The sequence below is a fragment of the Betta splendens genome, chromosome 9 (genome assembly GCF_900634795.4).
Source record: "Betta splendens chromosome 9, fBetSpl5.4, whole genome shotgun sequence".
NCBI lineage: Eukaryota > Metazoa > Chordata > Actinopteri > Anabantiformes > Osphronemidae > Betta > Betta splendens.
In genome coordinates, this window is record NC_040889.2 from 8624011 (window position 1) to 8637010 (window position 13000).

The 13000-nt window shown below is 52.7% G+C and overlaps 3 protein-coding genes across 8 annotated transcripts; 2 read left to right on the forward strand and 1 right to left on the reverse strand.

The window, feature by feature from the left end:
• Positions 1-40: 40 nt before the first annotated feature.
• LOC114862074 (zinc finger protein 892-like) lies at positions 41-3547 on the reverse strand. Of its 3 annotated transcripts, none has more exons than XM_055511990.1 (8): positions 3410-3547; positions 2680-2882; positions 2440-2550; positions 2144-2239; positions 1955-2065; positions 1755-1875; positions 1376-1561; positions 41-1288 (listed from the first exon to the last, which is right to left on the reverse strand). In XM_055511990.1, the coding sequence occupies exons 1-8, from the start codon at positions 3414-3416 to the stop codon at positions 267-269; spliced, it is 1857 nt and encodes a 618-aa protein (XP_055367965.1). In that variant the 5' UTR covers positions 3417-3547; the 3' UTR covers positions 41-266. The 3 variants fall into 3 exon arrangements, with proteins under 3 accessions (XP_055367965.1, XP_029017835.1, XP_029017836.1); XM_029162002.3 differs by lacking the exon at positions 3410-3547 and adding an exon at positions 3016-3259; XM_029162003.3 differs by lacking the exon at positions 3410-3547 and having other exon boundaries at positions 2144-2234; positions 2680-2820.
• Positions 2524-6938, forward strand: tspan33a (tetraspanin 33a). Of its 3 annotated transcripts, none has more exons than XM_029162005.3 (8): positions 2524-2644; positions 4773-4830; positions 4908-5035; positions 5137-5211; positions 5313-5408; positions 5480-5608; positions 5693-5854; positions 5925-6938. In XM_029162005.3, exons 2-8 carry the CDS (start codon positions 4788-4790, stop codon positions 6024-6026), a joined length of 735 nt encoding a protein of 244 aa, XP_029017838.1. In that variant the 5' UTR covers positions 2524-2644; positions 4773-4787; the 3' UTR covers positions 6027-6938. The 3 variants fall into 3 exon arrangements, with proteins under 3 accessions (XP_029017838.1, XP_029017837.1, XP_055367966.1); XM_029162004.3 differs by lacking the exon at positions 2524-2644 and adding an exon at positions 3590-3724; XM_055511991.1 differs by lacking the exon at positions 2524-2644 and adding an exon at positions 3590-3724 and having other exon boundaries at positions 5173-5211.
• A 268-nt stretch (positions 6939-7206) lies between these two features.
• smo (smoothened, frizzled class receptor) lies at positions 7207-12968 on the forward strand. 2 transcript variants are annotated; one of them, XM_029164279.3, is made up of 12 exons: positions 7208-8104; positions 8311-8510; positions 8597-8806; positions 8880-9052; positions 9117-9336; positions 9432-9555; positions 9638-9730; positions 9803-9911; positions 10270-10455; positions 10543-10691; positions 10933-11067; positions 11142-12968. In XM_029164279.3, exons 1-12 carry the CDS (start codon positions 7843-7845, stop codon positions 11750-11752), a joined length of 2472 nt encoding a protein of 823 aa, XP_029020112.1. In that variant the 5' UTR covers positions 7208-7842; the 3' UTR covers positions 11753-12968. The 2 variants fall into 2 exon arrangements, with proteins under 2 accessions (XP_029020111.1, XP_029020112.1); XM_029164278.3 differs by having other exon boundaries at positions 7207-8104; positions 9638-9911.
• Positions 12969-13000: the final 32 nt, after the last annotated feature.

Below are 13000 nucleotides of genomic sequence, written 5' to 3' on the forward strand. Positions count from 1 at the left end.
TTTAAATTTCATAGTTAAGAATAACCACAAATAAAGAAGCTTCTCTTATTAGGTTTGCAGAGGTTATTAATATCAGCACATTTTCATTGCCAAGCAGAGATTCTCGAGTAAATATCAAATAAATATAAAAACAGAAATGTTAAATGCTAAATTAAATATATATAAAAAAACAGATCATTTTAAATGTCTTAGGTAAAAGAACAAGACATCAAACAATCTGCTACAGATAATGCCATGACTGAGCCGAGCCTTGAGCTGAAGCCACATTATGTGTCAGTATTGTGAACTGATAAATGTCTTTTCAGATTCCCCTGCTGAGAGAACTCTCTCTCACAGTGTGGGCACTTAAAGGGCTTCACCCCGTTGTGGCTCAGCGTGTGTCTCTTCAGGCAGTTCAGTGTGAGGAAACGCTTTGGGCACTCGGAGCACAGGTACGGCCGCTCCCCCGTATGGGAGCGCGTGTGGATGTTCAGGTGGCCCTTGCTGGAGAAACCCTTCCCACACTGGGTGCAGGTGTACGGCGTCTCACCAGTGTGCGTCCGAGTGTGCAGCAGCAGCTCCCCCGAGGACAGAAACGACTTCCCGCATGTGGTGCACAGGTAGTTCCTCTCCCCTTTGTGCATTAGAATGTGTCTTGCAAAGCCTGTTTTGCTGAAATGTTTCCCGCAGATGGTACAAAGGTGGCTGGGGCCTTTGTGCAGGCTCTCGTGCTGCCTGAGTGCATTCCTGCACAGGAAGCCCTTGTCGCACTGGCTGCAGATGAATATTCGCCCCCTCTTATGGACCAGCTGATGCTGGTAGTAGCCCGACTGGCTTGTGAAACCTTTCTCACATTGGCTGCAGCTGTATCGAAAGCTGTGCAGCTTGATGTGAGCCTTCAGTTGATTTGGATGTTCAAAAACCTTTTCACATGTCGGGCATTTAGTTTCGTCCTCTGTGAAGTTTTTGTTCGTCGGCCGGGTGCTCAGGAACCTTTTGTCCTCACCCATGGGCTCTTTCCGTCGGCGTCGTAGCTTATTTTCCAAGTTGTCTTTCTTCTGCTTGCTTTCACATTTTATTTCAACACCATCTGCCTGTTTGTGCCTTCTCTGTTTCTCCAAGTTGCCATTTTCTGTCTTCTCTTCATTGTTCACTTCTTTACTTTCCTTGCCAGTCTTGCTTTTCCCAGATTGTTTTTTCTGAATGGCAGCTGTTACATTGTGCTCCTGCTGGATGTGCTGTTGGACCTTCTTCTTTATGCGGTGAGCAAATGAACACTGAGGGCAGATGAATAAACATGACAGCGGGCCTAGGAAGAGCAAAAACACAACTTGTTAGTGTAAAAACATTGGTAGTCTTTATTTAAGGCCTCCATCAGTGTGCTGTTCTGTCTAACCTGATTTCTTTTTTGGTAACAAATCATCTTCATTGATGTCCGAACTTTGATTGGACTCTTCCAAATCCTCCAGTGCCATGGTCTCCTCCCTGCTATCATAGATATCCTCAATTAGCTTTCCCACTCCAGTTTGAAAAGGGAGAGCCAGTGTTGACAAAACAGTATCATCCTCATCACTGGATGGACCTAAAACAGAGAAGGAAATTTAATATTTGGCACATTAAACACTCAAATGTTTATAAATATGTATGTGGTTATACAATAACTACTAATAAATAACTTATGCACTGAACGGAACATACAAACCCGTGTTTGTCTTTTCTCTCGATGAAGAATTCTTTAATCTGATGAAGTCCTGCTCAATTTTTGTTAAGCTCACCTGAGCTGAGAGTTCCGAGCTGTCTGTGGTGAAGCAGCAGACTTTTCAAGTCAAAAGGTTCGTCCAGATGTCGTCCTACTTCTTCTGACACAGCTGTTCTATCGGTTAGCCATGCTGCTGTCTGAGACACAGAACGAGGAGATGCACAGCGAGCGTTTGTTTTTTATCAGTTTATGAAGTCTGCCCTGCTGTGCAAGTACCTGTTGCAGGTCTGGTATGGGCAGCAGCTGCTCCAGCTTAGACAAGAACTCAGACACCAGCTGCTCAAGTCGTTGGTCGTAGACCGAGCCATAATTTACAGGAAAAACTTCCTGTAGAAACAATCAACACTTCGCTGTAAATGGTTGATTCTTTGACCAAAAAAATGTTTTTCTCACAGCTGGACTCACTTGGAAGAAGAACTCCTTCTCAAAAGGAACGTTCAGGAGGGTTTGAACAAGGTTGGCGAAGTTGCTGTAAGAGGTCTTCAGGATATCACTACTGCTCTGTCAAAATATGGAAATCGGAAATGTTAAAAACGGTCCAGATTGTTTTGCATTTCAGCTTTATGATCTACATGATCCTGTTTGTCATTAACAACAACAGCGTTATATATTAAAAAATGACCACACTAAGCTGTGAATGTCAGATTTCTTAGCATTATGACAACAATATTGAGCCTTTTAAATGTGCTTTGAACCCCCACCATCTGATCAGTGGAGCCAAGTTCAACGCTGCAGGTGTGGATTTTGTCCAGGTGCCTCTGAATGCTCTGCAGATGAGCGACGCCATCACCACGGCACAACTCCAGAACCAGCTGGAACCACAAAAAGCCTCACTCAGCACGACATCGGAAGAAATATGTTGGCAATATGTTGAAATGCAGAAGTTAAAGGAAGGTTTACAAAAAGGTAATGCGCAAGTTGTCTGGTTTATCATTCCTCACCCTTGCTCTCAGGCCCAAGACAAGCTGAGCTCTCTGCTTTGGGCTGAGGATCTCAGGGACGATCTCTGTCGCCAAACCGATGAAGTCCACCAGCTTGTCGTACTGCATCACGCTGTGCTGCTGTATGACCCGCCACATGAAGGCGGACATAAGCCTCACTGGAGGAACCAGGAGATGCAGGGAGGCCTGGGGAAGCGCAGGACCTGCAAACGACAGTCAAAACAAGCGTCAGTGTTATACATGTTATACATATAGACACATAACACGTTATCTGCTAGCTAACGGTAGCGTCGTTTAGTAGTAGTCTTCACATATCTAATTACGATTTTTAAATACCTTCGCTTTTCCACGCCATTTTCAAAGTTTTCTAAAATCATGTAAACAAAGCTCCACTTTAGCATTAGCTACATAACTAGCAAGACAAGTGACTTCCGGGGGGCAGGTTGTTGCTGTTCCTTAGTTCTTATTGGCGCTTGGCAACCAGCTCAGAGGCGCGTTACCGCCACCTGCTGGGCGGGTGTGGAACTACACCTGTGTTTGTTGTGGGGAAAGAACCAGACTTTTATGGCCTACTCGAGACTAAAATGAAAATACAATCAGACCTGTTAATTACTTGAATTTTGTATAAAGAAAGCATATGGTTTCGTGGTCATTTTCAGGCTTTTTCGTGAAGGTTAGGTGGATGAAAAGGGTTATAAACCCATTAATAAAAGCAACCTCGTAAACTAACCTTGCATCGTCCGGGGGCTCCGGCTCCAGGTTATGTCGACGGACACGCCCACTTTCACCGCCCAGCGTGAGACGCGCCGTCCGCAGCCTGCATCCGCGCAGCGAGCGAGACACTACAGACAAAACTCTTCACCCTTATTATGCTGCGACGCCTTTGTTCGCCCTGCTAAGTTCGCGTTAGTGCGCAAACGTGCTCTGGACGCACGGACACACGCTTGTGGCCATGGGGGGACGAGCACCTGAGTCCAGCGAGGACTTCTCGCACGTCAGCCCAGTTGTCAAGTATCTGCTGTTCCTGTTTAATTTTCTGTTCTGGGTGAGTTTATTCCACTATAAAGACTGTGATGGTTAATCGCTTGTGTTACTTTACACTGTTTGTTCTCGTGCGATTTAAAAAGTTAATACTCTGAATGTGATGTCATTATTTCCACCCGTGCTTGTTTTTCATGTGACCGACCGCTTTGTTGGTTTTAGTTGTTGTTTAACTTTGAGAGTGAAAGGGAACACGAACGCGCGCGCGCGCACACACACACACACACACACACACACACACACACACACACACACACACACACACACACACACACAGGGAAAACTAATAGCTTGTGTTTAGTACATAGAACAAATCTGACTGGTTTCTTTTCTCAGCTCAAAGCAAAGTCCACAGCGCGGGTGTCGGTGTCAGGCGCCTGGGAGCTGCCAACGTAAGGCGCTTTCCCAGCCGTCCCAGCTGATGGGCCGCTGCGTGCTGGAGCTGCCTCACTCACGCCGGGCCGTGTACAGACAGGACCGGGCCGTGTTAAAACGCCAGCCCTCCCGTGTGGAATGTGTTTGCGTCGTTTCTGTTCGTTTCTGTTCCCCCCGGCTACGACCAGCTCAGTACATGTAGGATGATGAGTTCACGGCCAGGGTGTGTGTTCTAGTGTGTGTTTGTGGATCGGACTCGGCGTGGAGCCCGTCGTCCAGTGAGTCGAGCCAGAACAAACCCGCGTTTCTTCCCACACACACCTGTTTGCTTCTGTCTCGCTCGCTGCGAAACGGGCCCTTAACAGTAGCAGGCTGAATAATCACCAGTTTCAGGCTCTCGTAACTGGATCTCCCTCATTCAGGACACTGAAGTCCCTCTATTATGCTGCTGAGAGCGGAGCGCGCTGACTTTAAACACAGCATTTTTTTTCCATCAGCCCGGCTCTGCCACTAAACACCAGCACATATTTCTTCTTATCGTGACAAAGCGTTGGTGGTGAATTGTGCCGCTCCCTTGGCAAGTATGAGCACTGAGGCGATTACTCTACCCGCCGTATTATGGGATGTGCGTGACCCGTGCAAGCGCAGCTGCTGAAGTCGTGCTCTCTTCTCCTCAGATCATCTCGCTGGTGATGGTGTCCATCGGCGTGTTCGCCCGAGTGACCAAGCACGCCGGTAAACGGGTCCCTCCTCATCTCTGCATGTCAGGCTGAATCCTCTGATCCCACACTTCCTGCTCTCTCTCCCCCCAGAGACGGCGCTGGCCTGCCTGACGGTGGACCCGGCTCTGATGCTGCTGGTCGTGGGCATCCTCATCTTCATCATCACCTTCTGCGGCTGCGTGGGCTCCCTGCGCGAGAACATCTGCCTCCTCCAGACAGTGAGCGGGGGGATATTAGTGTGCTTTTATTTTGAAGGGCCACGCGTTCTCCCGCCCCACGGCCTCATTAAGCTACCGCCGCCTCTTTGTGTCCCTCACAGTTCTGTATATGTCTGACAGTGATCTTCCTGCTCCAGCTCATCGCTGGCGTCCTGGGCTTCATCTTCTCAGACACGGTAATGATGCACACATGCGTTCTGAGGCTCTCACGTCGCCTCATGCTTTATTACTGATCCCAGCTGTGCTCCTGTTGTGCTGAACCGCTCTTCCACTCAAGGCCCGTACTAAAGTGACGGAGATCATCAATAAGGCCATCCTCCACTACAGAGACGACATCGATCTGCAAAACCTCATCGACTTCGGTCAGGTGGAGGTGAGACCCCCGCGCCGACACCTGCTCCGTGAGCGTCTCGCCTGCGTCTCACCGTCTGCCTGTGTCCTCAGTTCAACTGCTGCGGTGGCGTCACGTACACCGACTGGTCCCAGAACATGTACTTCAACTGCAAGGAGGAGAACCCCAGCAGGGAGCGCTGCTCCGTCCCGTTCTCCTGCTGCATCATCTCCCAGGACAAGGTGCTCTGCTCCTGGAGCCGCCGAGGGCCGAGGGCCGGCCTTGTCGCGCTTCACGTGCTCATCTGCGTCTGTCTTGGTGTTCAGATGGTGATCAACACCATGTGCGGCCACGGGATACAGGAGCTGGACTACGGTGAAGCCGGGAAACACATCCACACCAACGGCTGCATCGACAAGCTGGTGAACTGGATCCACAGCAACCTGTTCCTCATCGGAGGCATCGCGCTGGGCCTGGCCATTCCACAGGTAGGACCGCGTGCAGCTGCTCAACCCGGCGCCGGCCGCCGCCTCACTGCTGTGCTTCGTCCCCCTGCAGCTGGTCGGCATGCTCCTGTCGCAGATCCTGATCAATCAGATCAAGGACCAGGTGGAGCTGCAGAATTACAACCTCAGACACCGCTCCGACCCCTGGAGCTGAGCTGGGGCGGAGCGGAGCCGGGTATGTGGCTGAAACCACTGTAAAACTGGACCGGGTGGACGAGGACTCTGTCGCCATCTGCTGGCTGTGGCGCCTCCCTGCATCCACAACCCCTCACTGTAGTTCCGCTTATGGGAGTGTGTTTTACAAGAAACACACCTTAGCAAAGACTGACATTCATGAGTCCTGCTGCTTCATACCTAGAAGCCTAATCCTGGTTTTACATTCAAATAAAGCGTTCCGCTCAATGACACTGAAATGCAGCCATGTTGGGCCTTAGGCCGCTCCGCCTCCACCTCCATCCCTCTGACATGTGCATCGTTTGAAACTCATCCTCGCCTATCGTGGTCTTGACTCTCTGGTCAAACTGTTTACAGTTTGTGTTCCCTGGTGAAGTGCAGCGGCAGCGGGGACTCCCCGCTTCTCCACCAAAAGAAAACAGTCACGTCAGCGCCTACGGGACTTGTTCCTGGAGTCTGAGTTCCAGGACCTGGCAGTGAGCAGACTCTGACTCCAAAAGTCCAACATGATTTGGAAAATGTCGCAGCACGATCCCACGTGACCTGTTTTAATCCAGCAGAAGCCTCTGAGCGAAAAGGAAAAGTTCTGGTGTGCGAGAGTGAACGTGTGCTGCCTCTGTGTGTGGTCTCTGACTCACTGGCAGCCATGTTGCTGTGTTATAAGGAGGAGCCCGTAGTCACAGAGGACGGGGCCGAGTTGGCCCAGTTTAACTCTCACAACCCCGGGCGAGGCACCATGACGATGGAGGCGGTTTTACATCCTCAGAGCACCTTCAGCTTATGTTTAAAACAGTGTGTAGGAGTGTTGGGATTGTATTTTATGTTTGCAGCCACCTTAACCACAGCTGGAGGCCCATGTATCGATAATATGTAATAAATATTTAGTAATCAAGGCTGATTAATGTCATTACTGTCTGTAATGTGTGTGACCCCCCCAGACACACACACAACCAGGGCACGCTGTGTGAATGCCATTCAACGCAAACACCAGTCTACGTGAGACTAAACCCACGGGCTGCGGGTCCATGGAGTTTTCCTGAGGGGGGGGGGGGGTCCTTGAGATGAAAACCCCCGAGAGAAGCGTGCCATAAGGCGCATTCTTCCACTGGCGGAGGGGGATGGGAGGACTCGTAGCTCGGGCTCTCCCCCCACCATGTGCATACCACGGACAAAAAGCTCCCAGAGACAGAGCTGCGAGGCTGCGGGTCGCAGCGAAGCCCCAGAAGGCGCTCATCAAACACGTCCCCGGCTGGAAAAGTCACATTTACGGACAGCTGGAGTGAAAAAGGCTCATTTACAGCGTTATTTTGGTGCCAACACAGAAAAGGGGGGCCACGGGGAGGGGGTGGCGCGTCTGAGCCAGAGATCCTATTACAGACATCCAGAGTTTTTCATGGACTTTTTTTGGAAGTGGGGGGAGGGCGAATCCGCCACTTTCTCGGCCTGATGTCTTTTTCATACGCGGCCCGAGCGCGTCAAATTGAGCTTTACGCCACTTTTGGCTGATTACGGGATCATCCGCTGCCGCTTTTCTACGCTCGAGCGCGGTTTTGGGGGGCGCAGAGTTTGGGTGATGAAGGAGTCCGGGAGGATCCCGCAAGGAGACGAGCCGTGCAGAGTGAAAAAGTTCGGGGGAGCTGCGAGGAAACTTTGAAGCGAGCCGGAGCGTTCTTTGGGTCCGCAATGCCGCGTTGGGTTCTTGCATCGAATGAAAACGGCCAAAGACGCCCGTCGACGCACTAGAACACGAAGCAGCGCGATCTGATCTTCGCTCGGCGACCTCTCCCTCTTCCAAGATGTCTTCCCGCAGCCGGAGCCCCATTGTTGGACTTTACGGGATGCTCCGCGTCCTGGCCGCGCTGCTTCCGGGACCCGGCGCGGCGCTGTCCCCGAACGGAACCGCGTTCGAGGACCACTGCAAGAAGACGACGACGTGCGAGGCGCTCAAGTACAACACGTGCCTGGGGTCGCCGCTGCCCTACACGCACACGTCCCTGGTGCTGGCCGAGGACTCCGGCACCCAGGAGGAGGCTTTCGAGAAGCTGACCATGTGGTCGGGTGAGCTCCGCTGATAACACACCTGTACCAACCGCACCGACGAGTAACAAGTCATTACCGGTCGTTATGAAACAGCAGATGACAACGGGCGCAGGGCGATGGGTCGTGAATCAGTGCATGCAGTCAATGACAGATGTTCTGCGGGAGGACGTCCGCGTTCACAGGGTCCGGTCGGTGCGTGACGCCTCGCGCCTTTGTGCCCCCAGGTCTGCGCAACGCCCCCCGCTGCTGGTCCGTCATCCAGCCGCTGCTCTGCGCCATCTACATGCCCAAGTGTGAGAACGGCCACGTGGAGCTGCCCGGCCAGAGCCTGTGCCTGGCCACGCGCCGGCCCTGCAGCATCGTGGACCAGGAGAGAGGCTGGCCCGCCTTCCTCAAGTGCGACAAGTTCCCCGTGGGCTGCTCGGTACGCTGCCGGTACCGGCGTGGATGTGGAGGCTGGAGGTGCGGTCCGCTTCATGCATGTGTGCGTGTGTGTGTGTGTGTGTGCAGAACGAGGTCCAGAAGCTCAAGTTCAACACGTCCGGCCAGTGTGAGGCTCCGCTGGTCAAGACCGACATCCAGTCCAGCTGGTACAAGGACGTGGAGGGCTGCGGGATCCAGTGCGACAACCCGCTGTTCACGGAGGAGGAGCACGGCGACATGCACGCCTACATCGCCTACTTCGGCACCATCACCCTCCTCTGCACCTTCTTCACGCTGGTACGCCGGCGGAGCTCCGCCCCCTCACTGTGGCCCGCGTGTGCCGCTGGGTAACCGCTCGCTCCCCTTCCAGGCCACCTTCCTGGCGGACTGGAAGAACTCCAACCGCTACCCGGCCGTGATCCTCTTCTACATCAACGCCTGCTTCTTCGTGGGCAGCATCGGCTGGCTGGCCCAGTTCCTGGACGGCGCCCGCGAGGAGATCGTGTGCAAGAGCGACAACACCATGCGCCTCGGGGAGCCCTCGTAAGTGGAGGCGCCGGCTTTTTCCGTTTGCCACTCGGCCGCGTTTGAACCCTTTCGCCCGCAGGTCGTCGGAGACGCTGTCGTGCGTCACCATCTTCATCATCGTCTACTACTCCCTGATGTCGGGCGTGATCTGGTTCGTGATGCTGACCTACGCCTGGCACACGTCCTTCAAGGCGCTGGGCACCACGCACCAGCCGCTGTCGGGCAGAACCTCCTACTTCCACATGGTCACCTGGTCCATCCCCTTCGTCCTCACCGTGGCCATCCTGGCCATCGCCGAGGTGCGCCCCCCCCCCCCCCCCCCCCCCCCCCCACACACACACACACACACACACCTGCACAGGTGTCAAACGCTCATTGCCCCGCTGCTCCACAGGTGGATGGCGACTCGGTGAGCGGGATCTGCTTCGTGGGCTACAAGAACTACAGGTACCGCGCCGGGTTCGTGCTGGCCCCCATCGGCGTGGTGCTGGTGGTCGGCGGCTACTTCCTCATCCGAGGTGAGCGCGCGGCGCACGGCTGGCCCGTCGGGTCCCACGGCGCCGAGTCCCACCTCAACTCGTGTTTCTCTCCGCTTTCAAGGCGTCATGACCTTGTTTTCCATCAAGAGCAACCACCCGGGACTCCTGAGCGAGAAGGCAGCGAGCAAGATCAACGAGACCATGCTGAGGCTCGGTAGGTTCTGGCGCTTAGAAGAAGGAGGGTTCTACACCGTCCGCCTTCACCTTGTCACGTTTCCCTCCGCAGGCATTTTTGGGTTCCTGGCTTTCGGCTTCGTTTTCATCACCTTCGGCTGCCACTTCTACGACTTCTTCAACCAGGCCGAGTGGGAGAGGAGCTTCAGAGAATACGTGCTGTAAGGATGTCTTTGATTTCCCCTGGTCGTTTGCTCACACGGGCCACGAGGCGGTAACGATGCTTTACACCTGCTCACTGCATCTGCTGCTGCTCCGGATCCGCCGCTTGCATCCAGCCACATGGAGAAATCCACAAAGCGATGCTGCTGGGACTTCAGAGCGCTGCTGCCACTCAACTTGCAGCCGTGAATGCGGCCTTATTTCCCTACAGTGTTGACACTAGCGGCACTGGAATTAGTTTAGCCTCAAAAATGTAGACCGCCCTCTCCTGTAAAAGGCCCATTTATCAGCGGCAGCAGCTGAATGAGGGTGCTGGAGGGAAAAGGCTGATTGTCTCGCTGGTGTTTTTTTCCACAGGTGCGAAGCTAACGTGACTATCGCCTCTCAGACCAACAAGCCCATCCCAGAATGCACCATTAAGAACCGGCCCAGCCTCATGGTGGAGAAAATCAACCTGTTCTCCATGTTCGGGACAGGGATCGCCATGAGCACCTGGGTCTGGACCAAAGCCACCATCCTCATTTGGAAACGCACCTGGTGCAAGTAAGTCAGGATCAGACTAATGTGTGATATGAGAAATATGTTTTCAGTCTCTGTTTTTCAAGCCCGCGTTGCATATTCTTGCGTCAGGATCATTGGCCGGAGCGACAACGAACCCAAAAGGATCAAGAAGAGCAAGATGATTGCCAAGGCATTTGCCATGAGGAAGGAGCTGCACAAGGACCCGGAGAAGGAGCTGTCCTTCAGCATGCACACGGTGTCCCACGAAGGGCCTGTGGGTGAGTGTGTCCCTGCATTTATTACATAGATTCTGATTATTTGTTCTAAGCTTCATTTGAGTAGAAGACAGTAATGGGCTGCTTTACTACTTTGAGTAAAGTCAGCTGAACCATGTCCGGGGATTGCTGCACGCTGCCACCTCGTGGTAAAGATGCGGAACTGCAGTGGTTCGTGTTGTAGGTGCCACATTAAAAGTATGTTGGACTGAAGGGTGTGTGATTGATGTCTTCTAATTCACAGCTGGAATCAACTTTGACCTAAACGAGCCATCTAACGACATGTCATCCGCCTGGGCGCAGCACGTGACCAAGATGGTGGCGAGGCGAGGCGCCATCCTGCCCCAGGACGTTTCTGTCACGCCCACTGGAACACCAGGTGAGAACTGGAGGACGTGTCCCCTGTTCGTCTCCTCCTCGGGGGGAAATTACTCACTTCTCCTTTTCCTCCAGTGCCTCCTCCAGAGGAACGAAACAGGCTGTGGATGGTGGAGGCCGAAATCTCGCCGGAGATGATAAAGAGGAAAAAGAAGAAGAAGAGGAAGAAGGAGGTCCGCCCGGCGGAGGAGCCCGGCCCGGCGCCGGACCGCCAGCCTCACCAGCCGCGTGAGTTTGGACGCAGCGCCGTGCCCCATCTGCCCAAGCTGCCGTGCCACCCCAGCCTGGTGGCCAACCTGCGGGAGCAGCAGCGGCTGCAGCGGCACGCGGAGGAGGAGGCGCTGCCCGGATCCTACCCAGAATTCCCGCGCTCACACCCGCCGCCCTGCGAGGAGCGGCGCCGCTACCCGGCCGAGTGGGGCGGCCCCGAGCGCGGCCCGCTGTCCGAGCCCATCCTGGGCGAGCGGCCGGGGGACCTGGGCCTCGGCCCGCGCTGCCCCCCCCCGGGGTCCACGTGGCAGCGCGGGGGGTCCTCCCGCTGCCCGGGGGACCTGACGGACGGGCTGTCGGAGAGGATGGCCCACCTGGCCCGCGTGCCAGCCGGCAGGAGGCCCGGCTATGGGCCCGTCCACTCTCGGACCAGTTTAATGGAGGCAGAACTCATGGATGCCGACTCTGACTTCTGAGAACGGAGGTTTTTCCCCGTGGTACACAGACAGTAAGCGATCAAAGTGCTGGATACTTTATAAACTCTTGCTAAAGTGCCTAGAGGTCAACAGGAAACTTTTTATAATTCAAAGGGAAAAACAACGTGTTGTGAATAATTTAAGGAGAAATATTTTTTGTATATTTTATTTTTGTCCAATGGATCCAAATTCAAAGACAACTACGTGAGGACAAGATGAACAAGGCAGCTAACCTGTACGAGGCTTGAACCACTGTGGATGTGTTTATTCTGAGGACGCCTCAGCTCAGACCCTGCTACCGGCACTAAACCACATTAACCGTCACAGACAGAGTCTGCCTCAGAACCTGAGCGACATCAACTAGGGCGTAAACTTGTGTTATTTGAAGTCACAGTGCAGTAGAACCTCACTCACGCTTGGCTGCTCGTTCCCTGGTCGGTTCTTGTGTGTACAGTTATGTTCAGATACTAACCATTACCCCCGTAGATCATTTACTTCATTATTATTAATAGTAGCACTAGTTGGTGCACAATCAGATATTAAGTATTACTCAGCTAACACAGTTCTTTTTTCGTTGCCATTGTTGTGTCTGGAGGACGACCCACAGCAGTTATTGACTGACTTTCCTTGTATATTACAGAAGGCTCCGTCTTCTGAGTAGTTTTTTTTACAGAAGCATTTGTACTTTTGCTAATCTGTTGTATATATTCAGTCTGGGCTCCGCTTGTGTTGGTCCTACATCACTGTCTGTCACTCTTTTTCTAACGTGTGTACTGTACATAAGCTGTGTATAGATTCCTCAATACGTTCAGCTCTATAATCAGATCACGTGATTACTCTGCTGATGCGTTATTAAAAGGGAAGAATTGACTGTAACCGTTGTCATGTAACCAAAACATCACCCTGTACGTTCACCCTGCGCTCGCTGTGGATAAATGATGCTGCCCACATCCACATAGTTAGCTTCTTAGCCGTTGAGAGAATATTTATGGTATTAGTTGTATTCACCGCATTGCTTTGCAGCAGCTGATGTCCACGTAAAAAAGCTGTTTAAGATATTAAATGAGGATTAATTTTATGCCTTGTACAGTAACAGTCGTTTTGTTTGTGTAAGTACTCTGTGAACCTGTGCTTCGTCTTCCAGCTGTGTGAAAACCGTTCACTGACGCTTTTATTATGCAGCTCTGTTATGTAAATAAAAGTCTTCCTAAATTTCCGTGTCACGTTTAAAAGTACTATTTATATTTT

Coding starts and splice junctions, on each gene's coding strand:
- smo (XM_029164278.3), top strand. CDS start 7,843: ATGTCTTCCCGCAGCCGGAGCCCCATTGTTGGACTTTACGGGATGCTC. Junction 9,337..9,431: donor CCATCCTGGCCATCGCCGAG/GTGCGCCCCCCC, acceptor GCTGCTCCACAG/GTGGATGGCGACTCGGTGAG. Junction 10,456..10,542: donor TGGAAACGCACCTGGTGCAA/GTAAGTCAGGAT, acceptor TTCTTGCGTCAG/GATCATTGGCCGGAGCGACA.
- tspan33a (XM_029162004.3), top strand. CDS start 3,632: ATGGGGGGACGAGCACCTGAGTCCAGCGAGGACTTCTCGCACGTCAGC. Junction 5,212..5,312: donor GCTTCATCTTCTCAGACACG/GTAATGATGCAC, acceptor CTTCCACTCAAG/GCCCGTACTAAAGTGACGGA. Junction 5,855..5,924: donor TGGGCCTGGCCATTCCACAG/GTAGGACCGCGT, acceptor GTCCCCCTGCAG/CTGGTCGGCATGCTCCTGTC.
- LOC114862074 (XM_029162002.3), bottom strand. Junction 2,551..2,679: donor TCTTGGGCCTGAGAGCAAGG/GTGAGGAATGAT, acceptor TTGTGGTTCCAG/CTGGTTCTGGAGTTGTGCCG. Junction 1,562..1,754: donor GCTCGGAACTCTCAGCTCAG/GTGAGCTTAACA, acceptor TCTCTGTTTTAG/GTCCATCCAGTGATGAGGAT.